The sequence below is a fragment of the Callithrix jacchus genome, chromosome 2 (genome assembly GCF_049354715.1).
Source record: "Callithrix jacchus isolate 240 chromosome 2, calJac240_pri, whole genome shotgun sequence".
Classification (NCBI taxonomy): Eukaryota; Metazoa; Chordata; class Mammalia; order Primates; family Cebidae; genus Callithrix; species Callithrix jacchus.
The window spans coordinates 101,325,556-101,346,442 of NC_133503.1; the positions used below are offsets into that span (position 1 = coordinate 101,325,556).

Below are 20,887 nucleotides of genomic sequence, written 5' to 3' on the forward strand. Positions count from 1 at the left end.
GAAAAAAAAAGCTTAGAAATGACAATGTTATCTCCAGCTATCTCAGAGAATTTAAACAAAAAAGCAAACTGCAAATAAATTTTAAATGAATAGTACTCTAAGAAACCAGGCAATTCCCAGGAGAGATGTTAAGTACATACAAATTTTATCTCTGAAAATACAGATCACAGAAAAGAAAAAAAAGCAAGCAGCTGTTTGAAAATAAAAAAGAATAAAGAGGCATAAGAACCAAATGCAACCCATGAAACCTATTTGAATCCTGTAACAAATATATATATAATCAAATAGGTGATTAGGCCATGAATGATCTGTACTCATATAGAATTAATGCCCTATAAAAGAGGCTACAGAGAGCTGCATTCTCCCTTCGTAGTTCCATCCCTCCTATCATATGAGGTCATCAAAAAGGAACATCTATGAAGAACAAGCCTCCTCCAGACACTAAACCTGCTGATGTTAGGCCGGGTGCGGTGGCTCAAGCCTGTAATCCCAGCACTTTGGAGGCCGAGGCGGGTGGATCACGAGGTCAAGAGATCGAGACCATCCTGGTCAACATGGTGAAACCCTGTCTCTACTAAAAATACAAAAAATTAGCTGGGCATGGTGGCGCGTGCCTGTAATCCCAGCTACTCAGGAGGCTGAGGCAGAATTGCTTGAACCCAGGAGGCGGAGGTTGAGGTAAGCCAAGATCGCGCCATTGCACTCCAGCCTGGGTAACAAGAGCGAAACTCCATCTCAAAAAAAAAAAAAAAAAAAAAAACACCTGCTGATGTCTTGATGTTGGACTTCCTAGACTCCATAACTATGAGAAATAAATTTCCATTGTTTATAAATTACCCTGTCCCAGGTATTTTCTCATAGCAGCCAAAACAAACTAAGACAAATATATTCTTAATAGTTATTTTCTTATATATGACATTGGTACTATAATTATGTAGAAAATTATCCATTTTCTTAGGATCTACATGCTAAAAGTTTTAAGTTATCTTGATGTCTTTAATATTGTTTCAAATGGTTTTTTAAATATATAAATAGGTAAAAAGAGAAAATGTGACAAAATGCCAACAGTGAGTCCAGATAAATGGTAATATAGGTGTTCATTGTCCTATACATTCAATTTTGATGTAGCACTGAACATTTTCAAAATGAATGTTGAAAGGAGAGAAATACAGAAAGCATGAGAGGAGGACCATTTTAAGCATGATGAATTAAAGCAGCACTAATCTCAACAATCATGAAAACCACCTACATCGTCTTGGGCAGGTCACAGAACCTCTCTAGGTCCCAGCTAAAGGAGAAGGAAGTGGAATAATCTCCAAAGCATTTTTCAGTTATACAATCCCATTATTCTAGTAGTACCTCTCAGCTCTAAAACTCAAAAGATAACCATATGCAAAGAAGAAAAAATACTGTTGTAAAGATAAAAATAAAATAGTTAAAACAGACAACCAAAAATGCCTTTTATATAGAGGACAAACAACTACTAACTCTTTTTTTTTTGAGATGGAGTTTCGCTCTTGTTACCCAGGCTGGAGCGCAATGGCGAGATCTCAGCTCACCGCAACCTCCGCCTCCTGGGTTCAGGCAATTCTCCTGCCTCAGCCTCCTGAGTAGCTGGGATTACAGACACGCCCCACCATGCCCAGCTAATTTTTTGTATTTTTAGCAGAGTCGGGGTTTCACCATGTTGACCAGGATGGTCTCGATATCTTGACCTAATGATCCACCCTCCTTGGCCTCCCAAAGTGCTGGGATTACAGGTGTGAGCCACCGTGCCCAGCCCACAACTACTAACTCTTTTTTGAGAAAATATATAAAAAATTCTTCAGAGGGGCTGGGTGCAGTAGCTCACGCCTGTAATCCTAGCACTTTGAGAGGCCAAGGTGGGTGTATCATGAGATCAGGAGTTCAAGACCAGCCTGGCCAACACAGTGAAACCCTTTCTACTAAAAATACAAAAATTAGCCAGGCATGGTTGCAGGAGCCTGTAATCCCAGCTACTCCAGAAGCTGAGGTAGAGAATTGCTTGAACCTGGGAGACAGAGGCCACAGTGAGCTGAGATCGCACCACTGCACTCCAGCCAGGGTGACAGAGTGAGACTCCATCTAAAAAAAAAAAATTCTTCAGAGAAAAAATGAAACATAGGACTAGGACTACTGATGAATTTAGAAGAAACAAATAATACATAGATTTATTTTAATGTTTATTCCATTTCATTTTACACCTAAAATAACAATCCTAAGAAGTTGAATATAAATATCCTCTGATGAAGCTTTAAAACCAAAAAGATAATAAATGAACTTCCTAGGAATTTAGACAAGCTAGATGCTTTCAATTGAGGTTAGTATGACATATATCTAAGGATGGGATGCTTGAAAATCTCCAAATAGGCCAGGTGCTGTAGCTCACATCTGATTTCCCAACACTTTGGGAGGCTGAGGTGGGAGGATGGCTTGTGCTTAGGAGACCAGCCTAGGCAACCTAACTAAACTCTGTCTTCGTCTCAAGGCTGCAATGAGCTGTGACTGCAACTGCACTCCAGCCTGGGCAATACAGCGAGACTCTGTCCCACAGAGAAAGAAAAAAGAAAATATTCAAAATAAAATAATAATAAAATTACATATTAGAACTTTGAATTAACAGTCTGGGGAGATTTCAGACTTGCCAAAAATCTTAAAACAATTATCTCTTTTAAAAGAGCACAAGGGAGAGTAGACTTAAAACTCAATATAAAAATACAGACCAATTATTTTCACTTCCAGAAAGACTGTGAAGTCACATAAAATTCAACTCATAATTAATTAAAAATCATACAGGGCTGGCTGGGCGCGGTGGCTCACACCTATAATCCCAGCACTTTGGGAGGCCGAGGCAGGCAGATCACCTGAAGTTGGGAGTTCAAGACCAACCTGATCAACATGGAGAAACTCCATCTCATCTAAAAATACAAAATCAGCTGGGTGTGATGGCATATGTCTGTAATCCCAGCTACTCGGGAGGCTGAGGCAGGAGAATTGCTTGAACCCAGAAGGTGGAGGTTACAATGACCCAAGATCGTGCCATTGCACTCCAGCCTAGGAAACAAGAGCGAAAATCCATCTCAAAACAAAACAAAATCAAATCATACTAAACTAATTATCAGTGGGAAAAAAAACAAAATAAAGTACTAACTAGCATATATTACAAATTTGCCAGATGCTTTATTTCCAGCACTAACATTATTTCTAGCACTATAGCTAATTGCCTTTTAGTAAAATAAGCAATCCATCAGTTAACAGAAAAGATAGTTTTCTTTTCTTTTTTTTTTTTTTTCTTTTTTTGAGGAAGGCAGAAAGGGAAGAAGGAAGGGATGAAGGAAGGAAGGGAGGAAGGGGGGAGGGAGGGAGGGAGGGAGGGAAGGGAAGGAAGGAAAGCAATGAGAGAAACATTGCTGACCTGGATCTAGAGGCTTACAAGTTGATTTCTTTTTTTTTTTTTTTTTTTTTTGAGAGAAGGAAAGAAAAAAAAAAAGAGTAAAGGAGAGGAAGAAAGAGGAAGAGAAAGAGGGAGGGTGAACGGAAATATTGCTTTATTCCGAAAAAAAAAACGGGTATTAATAATGGCCAATCAATGTTTCATTTAAATCTATGAGTAGGTGTGATGTGGTATTGACAAGAATGTATATTTTGTCAATTTGAAGTGGAGAGCTCTATAAATATTTAAGTTTACTTGCTCCGAATCTGAGTTTGAGTCCTTGATATCCTTATTAATTTTCTGTCTCATTGAATCTAAGTCTCTATGTATCTGGGTGTTAGGATCGTTAGCTCTTGTTGTTACATTGATCCTTTTACCACTATATCTTTGTTGCTTTAAAATCTATTTTATCCGATACGAGAATTGCAACTCCTGCTTCTTATTTATTTATTCATTTATTTTTGCTCTCCATTTGGTTGGTAAATCTTTCTCCATCCCTTCGTTTTGAGTCTTTGTGTACCCTTGCATGTGAAACAGATCTGGATGTAACAAGCCGTTGGGTTTCGGCTGTGTCTTTTGATTGGGGGATTTAGTCGATTTAAATTTAGAGTTACTGCCATTTGATGTTAACTGGCTATTTGATCCATTTGTTGATGTAAATTCTTCTTTATGTTGGTGCTCTTTACTTTTTGGTATATTTTTAGTAAGGCTAATACTGGTTGTTTCTTTCTGTGTGTAATGCTTCTTTCAGAAGCTCTTGTAAAGCAGGCCTGGTGGTAATAAAATCTCTGAGTACTTGCTTGTTCATAAAAGATTTTATTTTTCCTTCAGTTGTGAAGCTTAGTTTGGCTGGATATGAAATTCTGGGCTGAAGGTTCTGTTCTTTGAGGATGTTGAATATTGGCCCCCACTCTCTTCTGGCTTGTAGAGTTTCTGCTGAGAGATCTGCTGTAAGTCTGATAGGCTTGCCTTTGTGGGTAACCTGACATTTCTCTCTGGCTGCCCGTAGTATTTTCTCCTTCGTTTCAACCCTGGTGAATCTAACGATTATGTGCCTTGGGGTTGCTCTTCTTGAGGAATATCTTTGTGGTGTTCTCTGTATTACCTGGGGTTGAATATTGACCTGCTTTGCTAGTTTAGGAAAATTTTCCTGAATAATATCCTGAAGGGTATTTTCCATCTTGGATTCATTCTCTCCGCCACATTCAGGTACACCTATCAAACGTAAATTTGGTCTTTTCACATAGTCCCACATTTCTTGGAGACTTTGCTCATTTTTTTTATCCTTTTTTCTCAAATCTTGTCTTCTTGTTTTATTTCATTAAGTTGGACTTTGACCTCTGATATTCTTTCTTCTGCTTAAACAATTCGAGTGTTTAAATCTGTGCATACTTCTCGGAGTTCCTGTATTGTATTCTTCAGTTCCATTAATTCACTTATATTCCTCTCTAAGTTGTCTATTCTCAATAGGATTTCAGGAAAGATAGTTTTCTAAAAGGTTTCTGTACATCAGCTTCTAATCAGCTGCTTAAAAACCAAAATTCTTGAAGTCATCCTTGATATCTCTTTCTTTCCATGCCCAAACAATATATAAGTCCTATGAGTTCTGTCTCAAAAAAACACACACAAAAAATGAATATCTAATCCATCCATCTCACCCTTATTGCAACCACCATCATGCAGGCCACCACTATCTTACCTCAGCTCCTAAAAGCCAGCCTTCACTTTCATTTCAACCAGTCCATGTCTCACAAAGTAGGTAAAATGATATAAAATGCAAACTTCGGGCCAAAACCTTCAAAGCCCTAAATATTTTTATAACCTCTTCCTACCCACATATGCCCCTTTTACTGCGTCAACAGCACTGGTATTTTTTGGTCCCTCAAATTCACCAAGCTCTTTCGTCATTCAGGGTCTCTGCACACAGTATTCCTTCTAATGAGAATGCTCTTCCAATCAAAAACAACTCCCTTCCCCTGCCCCAACACACATACACTACTCACTCTTTAAATAGTTCCTTCTCATACAATAGGTCTCATCTTAAATATCAATCCCTCAGAGGAGCCTTATATGAACCTATCTAAAGTAGATTCCATTCCCTCATTTCCAAATTATCTGTTTTTGTGCTTTCCTTAAAAAATTATAGTGTAATTCATAATTGTTTTGTCAACTTATTATTTTTTTTTTGAGACGGAGTTTCGCTCTTGTTACCCAGGCTAGAGTGCAATGGCGTGATCTCGGCTCACCGCAACCTCCACCTCCTGGGTTCAGGCAATTCTCCTGCCTCAGCCTCCTGAGCAGCTGAGATTACAGGCACGTGCCACCATGCCCAGCTAATTTTTTGTATTTTTAGTAGAGACGGGGTTTCACCATGTTGACCAGGATGGTCTCGATCTCTTGACCTCGTGATCCACCTGCCTCGGCCTCCCACAGGCTTGAGCCACTGCGCCCAGCCTGTCAATGTATTTTTTAACCTGTCCCCTCCCCGCAGAACGTAAGAGTGAAAATAAGGATGAAACATCCAGCATATTCATTATTATATTCACTGAAGCACCACATTGTACGATACTTAGAAGAATAGCAATGCACCTCGAATGAATTAATGAAACAGTCAATGAATATGTGACTAGACAATGAGGTTAATAATGCTATTAATGCAAATACAGAAACCAGAACAAAGTGCAAGTATTTGAGAAGAAAAATATGATATGTTCAGTTTGGTGCCAAGTGGTAAAACATAGGACTGGTGGGCACACAGGTTGAGGAAGAGATATAGATTGGGGTTCTGCTAATTATAAGTGTTAGCTAAGAAAAATAATTATGTCACAAATGAGATAAAATCACTGAGATAAATGACAAGCAAAAAATAAATAAACACAAATACAAAATGATCATAGCCTACAAGGACAGGAAAATAATCTAACATAAAGAATACTACAAAATCAAGACAAGTCATAATTTCAGAGACCCAAAATAAAAAATGCTTTATTAACTTACTAAGAAGAGTAAAGTAATCCTACCTTACTACTGTTCATTGCTGGTCATGCCTTAGGTAAAGTAGCGACTCCATGTTGAGATGTCACACATTAGGGACGAAGAAGACACTTGAGAAAACGTCCGGTGAAGTCTAGTTAAAATGATCATAGGTCTAGCCAAAAAACATGAGCTGCAAGAAGAAATTCAAGAAGTCAGAACTGTTCACTACAGATAAAGAGATAAAAATGTACACTTTCGGTATACTTGGCTATTCCTGAAAATGAACTGTGGCAGCTTATAACAATTGCTACGTTAAGAACGCTACACGTACTTATCTATCCATCGCTTACTCCCTCCCCTATCTTTCTCTAACTTTCCAAAAGAGTAATGTATTTTTACCTTCTCCTCCAATCTATTCCCTCAATTTTCAAGAGATAATTCATGTTTTTCTCCATTTTTACATCATAAAACTAACTTCAGGTTTGAAACACACCAGGCACAGTGGCTCTCATCTGTAATCCCAACACTTTGGGAGGCCAAAGTGGGAGGACAGCCTGAGTCAAGGAGTTCAAGTCCAGCCTGGGCAATATACTGAAACCCAGTCTCTACAAAAAGTTTAAAAATTAGTTATGCATGGTGGCACACACCTGTAGTCCCAGCTATCTGGGAAGATGAGGTGGGAAGATTACTTGAGCCAAGGAGGTTGAGGCTGCAGTGAGCCATGATCACACCACTGCACTTCAGCTTGGGTGACAGATCAAGACACTGTCTCAAACACCAGTTTGAAAGGCATCAGAAGAAGCCAGTGATTATGCTCATTAAAATATTATTACAGGCTAAACTAGTAATTTAGTACATAAGAAAAACTTTTTCAAAGGCTGGGGAAGGTTGGGGAAGGATCCCCCCAGCAAACACAAACTTTTTTTCTGCCTCATATGCTTTGGTTGGTTGTTTGTTTGTTTGAGATGGCATCTCACTGTGTCGCCCAGGCTGGAGTGCTATGGCATGATCTCGACCCACTGCAGCCTCTGCCTCCCAGGTTCAAGTGATTTATTGTGTTTCAGCCTCCCAAACAGCTGGGATTATAGGCATGTGCCACCAGCTGATTTTTGTATTTTTAGTACAAACAGGATTTTACCATGTTAGCCAGGCTGGTCTTCAACTCCTGACCTCAGGTGATCAGCCCGCCTCAGCCTCCCAAAGTGCTAAGATTACAGGTGTGAGCCACCGCATCTGGCCTCTGCCTCATATGCTTTAGTATGCCAAAGTATGACCCTTGAATTAACTATTCTCCCCTCAGTCCTTAAAAACTGTGAACTCGGCCGGGCACGGTGGCTCAAGCCTGTAATCCCAGCACTTAGGGAGGCCGAGGCAGGTGGATCACGAGGTCAAGATATCGAGACCATCCTGGTCAACATGGTGAAACCCCGTCTCTACTAAAGATACAAAAAATTAGCTGGGCACGGTGGCGCGTGCCTGTAATCCCAGCTACTCAGGAGGCTGAGGCAGGAGAATTGCCTGAACCCAGGAGGCGGAGGTTGCGGTGAGCCGAGATCACGCCATTGCACTCCAGCCTGGGTAACAAGAGCGAAACTCCGTCTCAAAAAAAAAAAAAAAAAAAACTGTGAACTCTTCTGAGAGGTTTTTTGGTCACTGACTCTCTCCTTTATCACTGATGTCAATATATGCAGTTTATAGCCCTGTACAACTTCTCACTTTTTGCTTGTATCCTCCTATTTTTAATCCCAACTTCCTGGTTTATCATAAGCTCTCCCCTTCTTCCAAGCTCTTTTTTTTTTTGTTTGCCTATTCTGTTTCCCGTCATTTCCCCTACTTCCTTGGCTTTCACGTGAATCAGATGACATTCCATGAATGTTACCAACAAGATTACTCCTTTCCTTCTGGTCAGGAAACAGATCAAACACAGTAAGTCAGGCATATTCTCCAAGTCTACTTTTCTAATATTTTAACCATTTCCAAAGGGTGCCTTTGTCCCCAGGAAAGCATTTTATTCCCTTCTAGATATAGCAAAGCTCCTAAAACTAGAATTGGTTGGAAATCTAAAGTGTTAATATATTTCTCTTCTTCCACAAAACTGTGACATGATTGAGACAGAAATTTCCTTATCTTAATATAGCAGCTTGCACAGTACCTGGAACACAGTAGCCATCAAACAAGTGACTACCAAATGAATGAAATTCCAAAATGAATTATGATTTCCTCTGATTTGTACACTTTGGTGTAAAGTTAGGCTTCAACAAGAGTTGTTATATAAAATGATAAAATTCATGACAATATTATTTTTAAATATAAAAATTTTAATGATGGCCAGGTAAGGTGGCTCATACCAGTAACCTCAGCACTTTGGGAGGCCAAGGCAGGAGGATCACTTGAGTCTAGGAGTTCCAAATCCTCCTGAATAGCATATTGAGAGCTCATCTCTACAAAAAAAAAATACAAAAATTATGGCATGGTGGCATGTACCCAGAGTCCCTGCTACTTGAGAATTTAAGGTGGGAGGATCACCTGAGGCCAGAAAGTTGAGGCTGCAGTGAACAATGAGTGTGCCACTGCACTCCAGCCTAGGCAAAAGAGTAAGACCCTGCCTTAAAAAAAAGAAAATAAATTCAGTCATGACTTCACTTTTATACTGCTTTCAATATATCATCTTTAATTAAACCCCCAGGATATAGTTCAGTAAACAGTATTACTCATACAGCTTTCTGAGGAACAAAACACTATATGTCAAATTCTACTCCAAAGACAAACCCAAAAATCACTGGATCATCCAATTTGTATTAAAAATGTTTAAACTCTCTATCAGCAAAGATAGTTGCATTATTTAGAATTCCCTGTTCTGGTCTCTCACTTTGCAATGGAAATAGTTATTTTCACAGACCTAAGTTAAAGAAAGACAATCATTCAACTGAGATTCCATTCCTAATATTGAGCAGTGTCAAGTTTCTTGCTCAGGAAAGCTAGTCAATGGTAGTCCCAGCTATTCAGGAAGCTAAGACAGAAGGATCAGTTGAGCCCAGGAGGTCAAGGCTACAGTGAGCTGTGATAGCACTACTGTACTACAGCCTGGGTAAGAGAGCAATACCCTGTCGAAAGAAAGAAAAGAAAAAAGGAAGGAAGGAAGGAAAGAAAGAAAGAAAAGAAAGAAAGAAAGAAAGAAAGCAAAGCAAAGAGAAAAGAAAGCCAGCTAGTCAAACCACCCATGTATTATGCCTCAATCTCCAACTCAGTCTTTTCCGTAATTTTTATTTTTCAATTAAATAAGAAGCATTTTTCTTTGATATTGAAATGATGTGGGTTAAAAGTAACAACTTTTTTGGTGGCATCTCTAAATGGAACTTTTTTTAAAAATCAAACTACTATAAACCCATGAATCAAAAAAATTATATTCCTTGTGTTACTTCAAAGGTATTATCATGCTTACTAGACTCAGCAAAGGTTTCCACATAACAGTTGAAAATGCATAATTACTACTTTCTAGTGTACCTTAATCTTCCCCCGCCAACTTCCTCAGTTACACATACTATCATCTCTAACTCACATTCATAGTCAAAAAGCAGTGCCTATTCCTTAAAATATGCTTCTCTTCACAAATGGGACTAGGGTGACGCAAGAGAAATACCTGGGGTGCAAAATTTAAGGAGATATTCTCAGGATCATGCAAGTGCCACCCTGCAGCTGCATGACCCTAAAAGTGATTATGTCTCACATTTTGTGTCCTTAGGCAATTCTGTTGTTGCCTTACCCTAGTCCTGGATCTACTTCTCTTTCCCATCTCTACTCTCCCCACTTCTCTAATAAATATCCCCTTAGTTTTTCAAAACCCAATTTTGATAAACCAAATATCTATTTTAAACAATGAATTTAAGTATACTTTCACAACAATTTAAAATTAGGTTTTCAAAGAAAATTTCTTATTCATGATATGTGGTAGGTGAAAAAAAGATGAAGTAGTTATACTTATATATGGTAAGAATCTATTTTTTTAAATGTGAGTTGTATGTGCATGTAAGTAACAGCCCTGTGTTGGTTTTTTATTCTGAAGCATCTATCTCCCTTTCTTTTGGTAGCAGCATCTTAATTTTCTTTTCCCAAACTATCCTCTTATCATCAACTCACATGGTTTGGGTCGCATTAATCACTAGCATTCTAATGTTTCTGGGATAGAAACAAAACCCAGATCTAGGAAATGAGCATATTCCTTCTCACAAGCAGTAGTTCAGGAATAGGTACATTACCTAAATTGGACAGATAATACTGAACGTCAACATTTTTTGCAGAAGCTAATCAGGAAGGAAAGATATCTTTCAGCCAAGGTTGCTAAACTAAAAGACGATAAGTACCTACTGGACAATCAAGCAACCTAAACAAAGAACCAAGAGAAGAGAAATAGAGAAATGTCTGAAAATATTTTGTCCCTAAATTTGAGTTCAGATGTAAATAGATGTTAACTGCTGAAATTCAAAATTACTGCAGGGAAACAATTCACTCTGCATTTCTTATGTTCCTGCACAGAATCTTCTGAGAAAAATGTACTACAAATGGGTATTTGCATAACAGACAGTCTTGGAAGCTAGAGATAGTATCTCCCTAAAGATAGAAACCTCCAAAAAGCTTTGGAGAAATTAAGCCCTCTCCCTTCCCTCCCTGGAAGCATTTACTTATATTCTAGGGTAAGAAACCTAAAGATACCTTCTCCCTCACCTCTGGAAGAGATGTGCTTAATGAGTAATCTCTCTTGCTCTGCAGGGGAGGATGACAGATGTGCCAACACCCTATACAAGCTTGGAGTCTCCTAATTTCAAGGTTCTTCTCCTGTGATGCAAATCTGCTGCATGTGTGGGTAGATGTCTCACCTGCATCACATTGCTCTGTCACAGGGATGCAGCAGGGAGAACCAGCACTAAGATATTTCTCTGGCAACTGCTTTTGCTGTAATAAACCGTCTGAGTCTCTGACCCAGGCTCTTCTATTAATGTCACCTATATAAAAGTATGGCAAGGTAACTTGCTTGTTTGCAAGCAGGGTATTCTCAGTCCCATCAGAGTTAATGGTCACCTAAGGCAACACATTATTTTTTTTAATGTCTTAATTAACTCGGAGTTTCAGAGTTAATGGCCACTTAAGGTGACACATTATATTTTGTTAATTTGTTCAACAAATACTTGCTGAAAGCCTACTAAGCTATCTGTGTGCCATGAGTTTTCCTATGCAACAGGTAAAAATTCTTTCCTTCCACATATACACCATGGAATACTATGCAGCCACAAAAAAAGGATGAGTTCATGTCCTTTGCAGAGACATAGATAAAACTGGAAACCATCATTCTCAGCAAACTGACACAAGAACAGAAAACCAACCACCACATGTTCTCACCTATAAGTGGGTGATGAACAATGAGAACACACAAACACAAGGAGGGGAACATCACACACTGTGCCTGGGGGGTTAGGGGGTTAGAGGAAGAGGAAGAGAAATACCTAATGTAGATGATGGGGCAATGGATGCAGCAAACCACCACCATGGCTCGTGTATACCTATGTAACAAACCTGCACGATCTGCACATGAACCCCAGAACTAAAAGTATAATATAAATAAATAAATAAGATATAGACACAAGACGGTTAGACAGGAGCATGAATATTTTAGGGTCTTGCTTCTAATAAGAAGAAGTTATCTCAGCAAAACTGCAAATATTTCAACACAGACCTTCAGAATTGCTCCCAAATAGCTGAAACTTCTATTAAATCCAAGACCATTAGTAGTTTACTATATTCAGACTTTTGCCATTTACATTTATTTCAGGTTTAGAGTATGAAACACCCAAATTCAAATCCCAGTATCATTTTATAACTCCTTGAATAAGTGATATGACCTAATATTGGTTCCAGATCACAAAAAGAAAATGCAAGCCATCAAATTCATAAACTCAAAAGAAATGTACAAAAGTGCATTGTACTTTTGTAGGCACTAAAGAAATGTTAGTGCCACCACCATTATCATATATCTGAATCAATGTAATTTACTAAAAGACTTAAGCCTTATATTGACAGAAACTGTTTCTACCTGAGAAGTTAAAATGTTGAGGAGGAGAAAAAAAAACTATATAAACAAACAAACAAAAAAAAAATGTGTGTGGGGGTAGGAGGAAAGAACTGGCTTCCTGCTTTGTAAAAAGTTTCTATCATTTACAAATCTACATAAAGATTCTTACACATCATCCTCAACATAAATGCTTGCAAATAACTGGAATACTGACCTACCATTAATTAATTTTATGTTATCATATTATTAATAGGTTATATGGATCCATAATTAGGTAATTACATATTATCATTATATGTTATCATTAATAATTATCTGAAACTACATTGTTTAGTTCCTCTTAATTTCTCTATTATAGCAAATTTATTAAATATATAAAAAGTAAACAGGCATCACAAAGTAATGGTACTTAGCCAGATATATAAATTTGCAGTAGATTCAGAATGGATGGAAAATGTAATAGTGACTGAAATTGCCATATTAGAAAGTCCACCACATACTTCTATACTGAAACAAATAAAAAGGTGATGCCTGAAAATATTTTCTTTGTTCCTGGAAAAGCAAAGTTTGCGAAACCCTAGTGAAAATTAAAATGATGGTTAATGTATATAAGAATGTACATAGAAACCATGTAAGTCTAAAAGAACTAGGATTCAAGAGAAAGTCAAGATACCATATATTTTCTTTTTTTTTTTTTTGAGACAGAATTTCTCACTCTTGTCACCCACGCTGGAGTGCCATGGGACGATCTCGGCTCACTGCAACCTCTGCCTCCCAGGTTCAAGCAATTCTCCCACCTCAGCCTCCCAAGTAACTGGAATTCCAGGCATGTGCCACAACGCCCAGCTAATTTTTATATATTTTTAGTAGAGACAGGGTTTCACTGTGTTGGCCAGGCTGGTCTCAAACTCCTGACCTCAGGTGATCCACCCACCTTAGCCTCCCAAAGTGCTGGGATAACAGGGGTGAGCCACAGCACCCAGCCAACACCATATATTTTCATGAAACAAGATATGGTATAGCTGCTAGGGTGGCTACTGACCCATTTGTTATCAAAACTGAACACTGCTAGAAGTGTCAAATGCACTTTTATTTGTTTAATGTGAAACTAACAAGAGAGCCAACAGGACACATACTACAGAAGTGTTCAACTCAAAGAAGAAAACATCCAAGAAACAGCAGCATACAGAAAGCATTACAGCAACCAAGGACTAACCATTGTGACAATGCAGGAATCTTTGTGATTAAGCCATAAATGCTCTTTTATTCAAACCATAAGTATACAAGGGTCAAGAATAAGAACATTTGCCTGTATACATATAATGTAATGCAAGGTTGTCTAGCCTTCATTTCAGAAGCAAAAAAATTAATAGTTTTAATGACTTGGGTCATACTTACAGGACTGTACAAGTCTGAAGGGATCATTTAAATTTTCCCACTAAATTTGACCATATTTTACGCAAGCGCTTATATCCTAGATTCACAAAGGTTTCAGGAAATACCACTTGCAAATATCAAAGGTCTACCGAACATAGTTTTTTAAGTCTTCACTTAGAACTGTATATTATACATCGTACTTCTACTAGGATGAGTGATTTAAGTTCTATTCATGGTAATGCAAAGATACTTTTCTGACTGAGCCAATGTAAAGAGCATTTTTATATTCTAAGTGCCTAGAAAATAAAAATTCTAGTACTGTTTCTACTTCACCTATTACTGTGAGTCCCACTATAGAAATAGCCTTTTTGCAAGTAAAATGATTTATACCGGAAAACTAACTTCAATTTTTCCAAAATAATTAGTGTTATTCTAGTCAGAAGAAAGACTGAGGTACTGTCACCCATATATTTTTAAATGTTCATTAAGTTATTTGAACTTTTAGATGCAGGACTCTATTAATTACATAAAATTAGTATAATAGTTTATTCTGTCACATTATAAGAATTTTTAAAATAGAGGGACATTCATTTTAGAAAAATGTGGAAATAACTTGGGTCTCTAAAGAATTGTAAGGTATGTCTTCAATATTTGTTACTAACAATACTTATACACTTTATTTTTTTTGAGACAGGGAATCACTCTGTTGCCCAGGCTGAAGCACAGTGTTGCTATGATAGCTCAATGCAGTCTTGAACTCTGGGCTCAAGGAATCCTCCTACCTTAGCCTCCTGAGTAGTAGTACAAGCACATGCCATGATATCTGGCTGATTTTTGTTTATTTTTTTGTAGAGATGGGGTCTCATTATGTTATCCAGGCTGTCCTCGAACTTCTAAGCTCAAGTGATCCTCTCATTTCAGCCTTCCAAAGTACTGTGATTATAGGCATGAGCTACTGCACTCAGCCCACATTTTTTAATGACTCACTTTCTCCAATAAATCAGAGTAGATTCAAGTAAATACAAGAGGAGATAAAATCAATGCAACCATGTAAGTAACTGAATACAGAAGATGAATACTTCCAAAATCTTACCTATGTTGTCTCATTTCTTCTATGTAGCAAGCTAGTGCAGTAATTTTAATATCCCTATTTAATAGATGAGAAAATGATGACTTGAAGAGATAAAATAACTTGTCAAGATCCCCCAGAACAGAAACTGGAACTAAAACCCCAATTATCTGACTCTAAAATACATGGCTCTTCTTTTCACTACACTTTGCAACCTAGTAAGGAACACCTACATAAAATGTCCAGTCTTTTAATACCTACTAAAAAAAGTGACAATATGAAGTTTATAATGAATGGTGATAATGAACAGACTAAAAATTAGTAATAATCTAATACAAATATTTAAGAAATTATTCCAAATTATGCATGACATTAAATTTTTTAAAGCTGAATTATGCAATATCCTCCAAAAATTGAGAGATCTGAAATATTCATTGAAAAGGACCAAGTAAACTTTGTTTTACCTAGATATTCTGAATTCCAAGAAAAAATATGGCCCCATATTTTGTCAGCCATACAGCAGTTTTATATGGTAAACTAAAATTATACTTACAGAATAAGAAAAAGTAACTGCTTGGGTCTAATTCCTTTGTTCTGACTCTAATCTGCCCTCTCTTTATTCTTCACCATTTTTCCCCCAGATCTAGGAGGCCTCTTCTAATTTAGGGTAGCAGCCTTCAGTTCCAGAACTCTAACAGATTTTGATGCAAATATAGATACACAGAAATGAAAACTATAAAACTGCAACAATTGGTAGAGTATTACAGAAGATATCAAAGTTTTGGTTAGTTTCCAAATCATTAACTATGGTAGAATAATGGGTGACTTCTCTTTCTTCTCTATATCAATTTATTCTGAATTGATTATAAGGCATTTAACTTTTATAATCAAATAAAAATAAGAAAGGAGTAAAAAAAGGGAAGAAGGTAGGGAGGGAAGGGAAAATTGTAGCCTTGATTTAAAAAAAACCTAATTGTTTCTGAATTCACTGAATCTACAACTAAAGTTATAAAACTGTGTCCTACTTGTTCCCCCTCTCAATAGCATGATAGGTTAACCATAAATAAGCATGCCAAAGACAAATAAAATGTGAAAAATATTAATAAAGCAATCAAGAGATCTATAAATTCTGAGACATAGCTCTTAATATTTAAGAAATTACTATATGAATGAGGTAAGTATGAAAAACCTACTTAGGGTACACAAAAACTAAAAATCAAGATTCAAATAATTAAAGAAGTATGCAGGAATTTCCCAGGTATAGAAAAATTACAAATATACAAATGTGTGAATTTACCCATTTCCACTTACTTCTTTAGTATAAATTGAAGGTTTATATCAAAATATTCCTTAGAACCATGAGACAACACCTAAGATAGTTGAAATACTAACTTCAATGTCTCTAGATAATTACTTCAGTCTCCATGAAGCAGTTCTACTAAAAGAAAGTTCACATTTGTAAGTTTTTTCCATTACAAAAGTACATTCTTATTCCAAATGAACAGACATAAGATTGATCCAATTTATCAAGTTTGTTACCAAAATTTCGCATAGTTGATAGTTCCTTGGACTTCCCTCCAAAAAATGTTCATTTATAAATCAAATACAAAACTATAATCTATTTACACAAGAGTCCAATTTTAAAGCAAAACTTTTATTTATTCATCAAATTTCCTTTTTTCTGATTACCAAAATGCAGTTTACTCATTTGGGTCTTGATTACAAAGACGATGACTTCCTACTCACTCACAAGATTGCCTTGAACAGTCTCATGTAATTAAGTTACTATAGTTTTAATAAGTACAATTCCCATTTACAAATTTAAAAAAGCACCTTATGATAATTTGGTAGGGTGTATATACACGAATATTACATATCCGTGTATATACGTATGCCGAGTTTTTTCTTTTTCTTTTTTTGAGACAGAGTTTCGTTCCTGCTGCCCAGGCTGTAGTGCCATGGTGTGATCTCGGCTCACTGCAACCTCTCCGTTCCCAGTTCAAGCGATTTTCCTGCCTCAGCCTCCCAAGTTGCTGGGATTACAGGCATGCGCCACCACGCCCCGCTAATTTCGTATTTTTAGTAGAGACGGGGTTTCTCCATGTTGGTCAGCTGGTCTTGAACTCCCCGTAATCCTCCTGCCTCGGCCACCCAAAGTGCTGGGATTGCAGGCATAAGCCACCATGCCAGCTCACAAATGCTGGGTTTTTTAAGCTTGATCATTTTAGTCCCTCTATTCCTTAATGTTTACTGTGTAACAGTGGTCTTGGAATAATTATTGCTAAATATATAGGTGGTAGGTACAACTCGACTCTTCTGCATTGTTTGAAATTTTTCATAGCAAAATAGTTGAGAAAAAAACTGGCAAATTTGAAATGTTCACAGTCCAGAGTTACAGTAACATCTACACCGAAGATGAAATGTGATTTGTCTACCAAAACCTGAATTATTTCTTTTGGATTAACGACATCAACCTTTGAAGTAGTACAGAAGCTGCATAAACTGACGCTATATAGTTTTAGATGATGCTAAAACTTTGTAGTTTAACTATGTTAGTTTTAACTATGTTAATGCTGTCAACAATCAATGCAGAAGAGAAACAGATCTTCACCCAAGATCTTTCAAAGATGAAAACAGAATTATGCCTGTGTACTCTCTTAATATATTCCCAACATCTTTGGAAGGATAATACTCTTGGCTCAAAAGTACTAGCAGAAAAGCTTTCGTGAACAACAAAAAGATACACTCCACCTTCCGGTGCAGTGACTGACAAACCTGGAGCTATTCACAAATGTCTTCTTAAAGGCAACATAAGTATACCAGGACTACAAATTAACACACTATATAGATTTTGCAATACTTTTTTTTAATCCTGTTCTCATTCCACATGTAGATTGAAAGGTATTTTCTAATCTTTAATCACTAAAATAGTTTTGATCTGTTCTTACTGATTTTTCTGTTACACTTTCATATAGGTGACTTCATCTGAGAAATGTATCTTAAAATATCTGGAGAAAAGGAAAATGGCGGTACACCTTTACAGCAGTTTATGTCAAAGTGATAGTGAGATCATCATTAATACATGCAACTTTATCTGAATTAAACAGATTAAAAAGCTTCTCCTTTTTTAACCATAAGGCGAAGGAAAAATGTAAGGCTACCAGGCTTAACAAATTACTAGATTTTGGATTACACTGCAGTGGATAGCAAAATTGCAAACATACGAAGTAAAAAGTGCCCACCTCACAATAAACTCAATTTGTAGAAGTACCCTGGCCCTATTAACACAACCCAATGAGCGTATGCAGAAACATCAATCCTAAGAGAAACTCTAAGGCAGAAAGATGACCCCCGAAGGTGCCGCCAAACACCTCCCCAATAACCGGCAAAGAGACCACAGAGCAGAAACTACCAACAACAGCACTAGCTTCACACTTAAGAGTCTATCTCTTGATTAGACTCTTGGAGGACACCTCTAGCCAAAACCAGAGGAGAAAGATGAGGTGGGGGATAAAAGCGGGAGAAGGTGACACATAGGAGGAGAGCTGGGGAAGACCCAGCGGGTCAACGGAGACTGCCTGCGGGACTCCAGAGGCAGGAAGGGATTGGAAGAACACAAGGGGTTGAGGGTGCCCCCCCAGCGGGAGGGCGGCGCCCAGGCGATGACTGCTGCCGAAAAAAGGGGTGCGGGTGCGAGCAAGATTGGGCGTTGCCCAGTCCTCCTCACCCCACCTCACGCCCAGCAGCCCCCAGACCCCGAGACAGGGCGGAGCTACTGCGCCCGCCACAGCCTGTTCGCGCCGGCACCCGCCCCCTCAGTCTTCGGTCCCGGGATGGTGGGAGGGGCGGGCCTCGTGGGGCTGGGTGTGTAGCCCGGCCCAAGCCCCAAGCAGGAATGCTCCGCCGCGGGCGGGAGGATGGGCGGGTGACCCTGCAGCCTGGGACAGGGTTGGGGGGGCGATGGCTGAGGGCGGAGGAAGAGCCTCGGCGCAGCCCACAACGCCCGGGCCGAATCCTGGGCGCCCTTCGCGGGCAGAGATTGTTGCCCCCGCTCTAGCCTTGCCTTCCCTCCACTTCCCCCCTTCCCCCGCGTTGCCCCGGGCAACAGCGCCTGCCGCAGGCGGCGCGAAACGCACCTACCTAGAACCTGACAAGCCCGAGCCCCTCAGACTCCGGAGCCAGTCACCACCCCGCGTCACGGGGGCTGCCACAGCCAATAGGCGCCACTGTCACGAACCTCTGCAACCAATCCAGCTGTGCTCCGGTCTCCGGGCACCCTTGAGGCTTCAGCCAATGGGCAAGAGTGGAAGGCGGGCGCTGCCGCCCGGCCCCCAACCCCCTCCTCCACTACCTCCCAGGAGGCGGGGAGCGGCCGATTGGCCCCGGCCCCGAAGGGGCAGGACTTGGGCCCTAGGCTGGGTGGGCGCGCGCTTAGCCCAGGCTGCGGGCGCTGGGAGTAGAGGCGCGGAGCTGCGGCCGCCGCCTTCTGGGCTCGCTCCCCCCAGCCCGGGTGGAGTCCCGAGGTCTGCGCGTCTGTGCCGCTCTCCCCGCCTCGGTAACCTGCTCCTCCCTGGCCGGTGTCCTGGGGTGCCGGGGTGAGATGGGGCTGGAGGCGGCGTCACAGGAAACTTTGGGAGGCTCGCCTGGCCGCGGCCGGGAAGTGGCCGGACCGGGGGGGATGATAAGCTGAGGCCGCCTGGAAGGGACTACACTGCGGGTCGGCAGCCGGAAAGGAATTCAGAGAGTGGGGGCGGAGGAGTGATTACAATGTAAAGTGTGCCCGCAGGGCGCTGGGCGATCCCCGGAGCTGAAATCCCCGGGAAGGGAAGCCGCTTTAGGGCCGCGGGACCCCTACCCCTAAAATAGGCGCTTTTCAGCCTCAGAATTGGTCACTTTTTCCTGTACCTTCCCACATTTTACTTGTTTCTATTGTGGATTGCTTTAGAATGATCTGCAGCAACTCCGGTTTACTCTGAGTCCCTTAAGGGCAAGAATTGTCTTTCAGTCCTGTATTCTCAGTGCCTGAGCCGGCCTAAAAATGTTAGAAACTCCATGCTGCAATTGTAATGGATCTTGCTTAAAAGCAGGTACTGGGAATGGCCCCCTATAATAAATTCTTACCTCTTCGAGAGTCTAGAATGCGTGGAGAACCCAAACGTGTTTGCTCTTCAGTGATGGTCGTTTCTGAAGCGTCCTTCACCAAAAGAATTTGGTGAAAAATGAGTAATGTGAACCCTGTAGGGTTATTACTAGGTAATCAGTAACAGTAGGATAAGTATTTGTCGTTATTTGAGGGTGTGATCCTCCCATGTTCCTGTAGTAGGCTTTTTAAAGCGGTGTATCTTTTGCATTGGTTGAAACCACAGAACCTCAATCCGTATTTCCCCTCCCTCTAAAAAACTGAGTAGGAGCCAAAGCAGAGTGGTGAATACTTTCTCTAGGCAGGGTTATTTATTTAACCATAGAGAACAGCCCTACACGTAGAAAAACATAAATCTTAGATTGGACTTTTTTTTAAGTCTGCTGTTTTAAAGCTAAAGAAAACCAACATAGAAATTTTAAGTAAGAGATTTCATTCTTCCTACTGAAACTGGTGGATGAAATTTCCCGTCCCTTTTTCTCCGAACATCAGCCTTAGAAAACTTAAGTACTTTCTTATTTAATTGTTAAGTGCTTTCTCAACTCTTTGAAATGTGCATAAATCCATCTGATGACTAGATAGGACTTAAGGTGGAAGCTTTTTTTTTTTTTTTTTTTTTTTTAAATGCTTCAGGGAGTTAGCATCCTTCCCCATCTCCCAGTTTTCCTGAATAGGAACGTAACTTCCGTGGGCAACTTGCTCCAAGTTGCAAAACTACCTTCTGTCATAAAGACAGGATAAGTTTGTTTTTCTCCCTCTGGATAAAACCAATTAACTAACACAGATGGTCACCCCAATTGCTAAGAA

The 20,887-nt window shown here is 39.4% G+C and overlaps 1 protein-coding gene across 13 annotated transcripts in view; it reads right to left on the minus strand.

Annotated features, from left to right (window-relative positions):
• Window positions 1–19,134, minus strand: part of FER (FER tyrosine kinase) — a 530,899-nt gene extending 511,765 nt beyond the window's left edge. For 12 of the 13 annotated variants that reach the window (XR_013532179.1, XR_013532180.1, XR_001910187.4 and 9 more), the window contains exons 1-2: window positions 19,081–19,134; window positions 6,475–6,620 (exon numbers count right to left, since the gene is read on the minus strand). Coding sequence is in view for 4 of the 13 variants with exons in the window: in XM_078365065.1 (XP_078221191.1) it covers window positions 6,475–6,489 (15 nt within the window). In the remaining 9 variants the exon portion in view is untranslated. Of the gene's footprint in view, window positions 1–6,474; window positions 6,621–16,251 lie in introns of all 13 variants that reach the window. The other variant, XM_035291117.3, reaches the window with a different exon arrangement.
• Window positions 19,135–20,887: the final 1,753 nt, after the last annotated feature.